This window comes from Nelumbo lutea, chromosome 5 (assembly GCF_056320005.1).
Source record: "Nelumbo lutea isolate HS-2025 chromosome 5, American lotus-T2T, whole genome shotgun sequence".
In the NCBI taxonomy this organism is placed as follows: domain Eukaryota; kingdom Viridiplantae; phylum Streptophyta; class Magnoliopsida; order Proteales; family Nelumbonaceae; genus Nelumbo; species Nelumbo lutea.
In genome coordinates, this window is record NC_142688.1 from 46,917,104 (window position 1) to 46,919,409 (window position 2,306).

General features: G+C 37.2%; 1 protein-coding gene across 1 annotated transcript; it reads left to right on the forward strand.

The window, feature by feature from the left end:
• The first annotated feature begins 953 nt into the window (after positions 1 to 953).
• On the forward strand, positions 954 to 2,306 carry LOC148852170 (MLP-like protein 43). The gene is made up of 2 exons (XM_088943418.1): positions 954 to 1,425; positions 1,841 to 2,306. The coding sequence occupies exons 1-2, from the start codon at positions 1,050 to 1,052 to the stop codon at positions 2,110 to 2,112; spliced, it is 648 nt and encodes a 215-aa protein (XP_088799544.1). The 5' UTR covers positions 954 to 1,049; the 3' UTR covers positions 2,113 to 2,306.

Here is a 2,306-nt window from a genome sequence, read left to right on the forward strand (position 1 = left end):
TTTTGCCATGCCTATTACATAAGTTAAAACGAAGAAAAAACATAAATTGTTAATTGCAAATTAAATCCCATTTAATTTTATAAATTAAATAAAAAATCGAAATCAAATTTAGCATATAGGCATAAGTTATGAATCTCAAATGAAACAATAAATGATGTGGACCATTCTTTTATATAAAATATGATAAGTGTCTTAAATCAAATAAAAATCTGCGAAAATAAAATAAAAAACTTAACCATGTAAATATGCGGGTCCCTCTCCTTTGACAAATAAAAATCTATCAAACACCCCCTCGTACTATGGGGTCAGTAACTATGACAAAGATGGTCCCTGTACTTTGTTTTGAGACAAAGACCTCCTCGTACTCACCGCCGATCCACCGGAGTTCATTGGTTGCGCCGGTGACTGTTCGCTGGTTTTGTCTGTCTAAGAGTGTGAAGTTGTGCCGGCAAGTGTTCCACTACTAAGATGAGAGGTTTGGATAGAAAGAGATGAATGAGAAGAAAGGGGTTAGGAACTTAGGATATTTAGGGTTTTTGATTTAACCTAAAAGTCAGGCTGGACATTTTTAACAAATCTTGAGCCCGGCACATAAAATAGTCAGTCTCGGGCTTTTAGGCCCGAGGTCAAGCCTGTAGGCTCAAATCTATGTTCAAGCCTGTCCAGGGGCCGGGCCGACATGTCGGATTACCCGGCCCATGAACTGGTCTAAAGGGTAAGATAGGGATTAAAAATATTGCAAGAGCGGATTTTAGCGAAGGGGGTTGTCACATACCCCATAATACGGGAGGTATTTGTTATTTTTCCTTATTTTTTTGCCCTACCAAAAAAATAAATAATGCTCGTTATTTTACTAACAAATTGAACGGTTGATCCAGAGTTGCGTCATAAAAGTACAGAGTACAGAGAACAGTGCTATTATATTGTATATTATAATAATATTTTCAGATCTGCAGTTATGCATCGAGAAGGCCCAAACCTGCTGTCGATCGGTCATTTAATGGCTCAGGGTTGTCCTCTTCATCTCTTTCAACAAACATTATTTTGGAATGATTCAAAGCAACTCAACCCGTTTAGATGAATCCTTCATCTCATCCCTCCCAAACGGGTCCCTAGTCACCAGATTATATATAACACACCCCAGGTTGTGTGTTGAGTGTCTTGCATACAAATTTGATTTCCTCTCGTCAATCCCCTCCTTTCCATTGTGTATTACCATTACGTCGTTTTATATCGTCATGGCTCTTACCGGTAAGCTCGAGTGTGAGAAGGAGATAAAGGCCTCTCCAAAGAAATTCTTCCACTGTCTCAAGGATCTTCCAAACCTCTTCCACAAAGCTGTAGTTCATGAATCTCACAGCACGAAAGTACTTGAAGGAGATGGAAAGAACATAGGCTCGGCCGTACACTTTACTTTTTCTTTAGGTAATACTAATATATAGTCACCTGCTAGTATATATACTTGTATTTCATTGGAGGTTTATTTGCAAGAGAGTGTTGCTACCATTGAAGTCCATTGTCTGGTTCCCAAGTTAAACCGTTTTGGGATTGGTTTCCAAGTTGAATAGTCGAATTGTCTGGTTCGAATGGGTGGTCCATTTTAATTAAAAAATAATTAAAATTGAAAAACAGTCAAAACCAAATTTTGGATCAACGGATTCATATTTTGACCGCTTGAGCCAGCGGGTTATTAATCATATCAACGGTTTTTGTCTAAGAAATGATTTTAGGGTGAAACAGAACCAATTCCTGAGTCAATTTACTCAATTGTCTAGTTTGGTCCGATTTTCAAAACCATAACAAATTTTTTGACTGATTTTGGTGTCTTTGTTGGTTGTAGATGGAACAAATGTTTCAAGGGCACATGTAAAGATTGAAAATGTAGACGAAGAAAAACATTTAATCACACTCGGATGCTATGATGGAGATATCATGGAGCATTACAAAGTCTTCAAGGTGCACTTTCAGGTCATCCCAAAAGATCACAAGAGCTCAGTGAAATGTTCCATAGAATATGAGAAAGTAAATGAAAGTATCCCTGAACCAACTGTTTACATGGAATTTGAAGAAAAGCTGATTGAAGGAATTGATGGTCTTGCTTTGGAGTCCTAGAAATTAGTTGTAGATGGTGTTGTATTAGTAATTTAATAAAGCATTGGATGACTTATAGTTAACCATACATGTATGGAGTGCATCTACTAGTTTAAGGTCTTTGTCATGTATCACCTTTGCTTCTTCCCTCTGTACCATTTCTTATTTACCCCATAATAAATGAGTGTGCTATGTTTGATTTGGATGTTGATAAA

Coding starts and splice junctions, on each gene's coding strand:
- LOC148852170 (XM_088943418.1), top strand. CDS start 1,050: ATGATTCAAAGCAACTCAACCCGTTTAGATGAATCCTTCATCTCATCC. Junction 1,426..1,840: donor ACACTTTACTTTTTCTTTAG/GTAATACTAATA, acceptor TGTTGGTTGTAG/ATGGAACAAATGTTTCAAGG.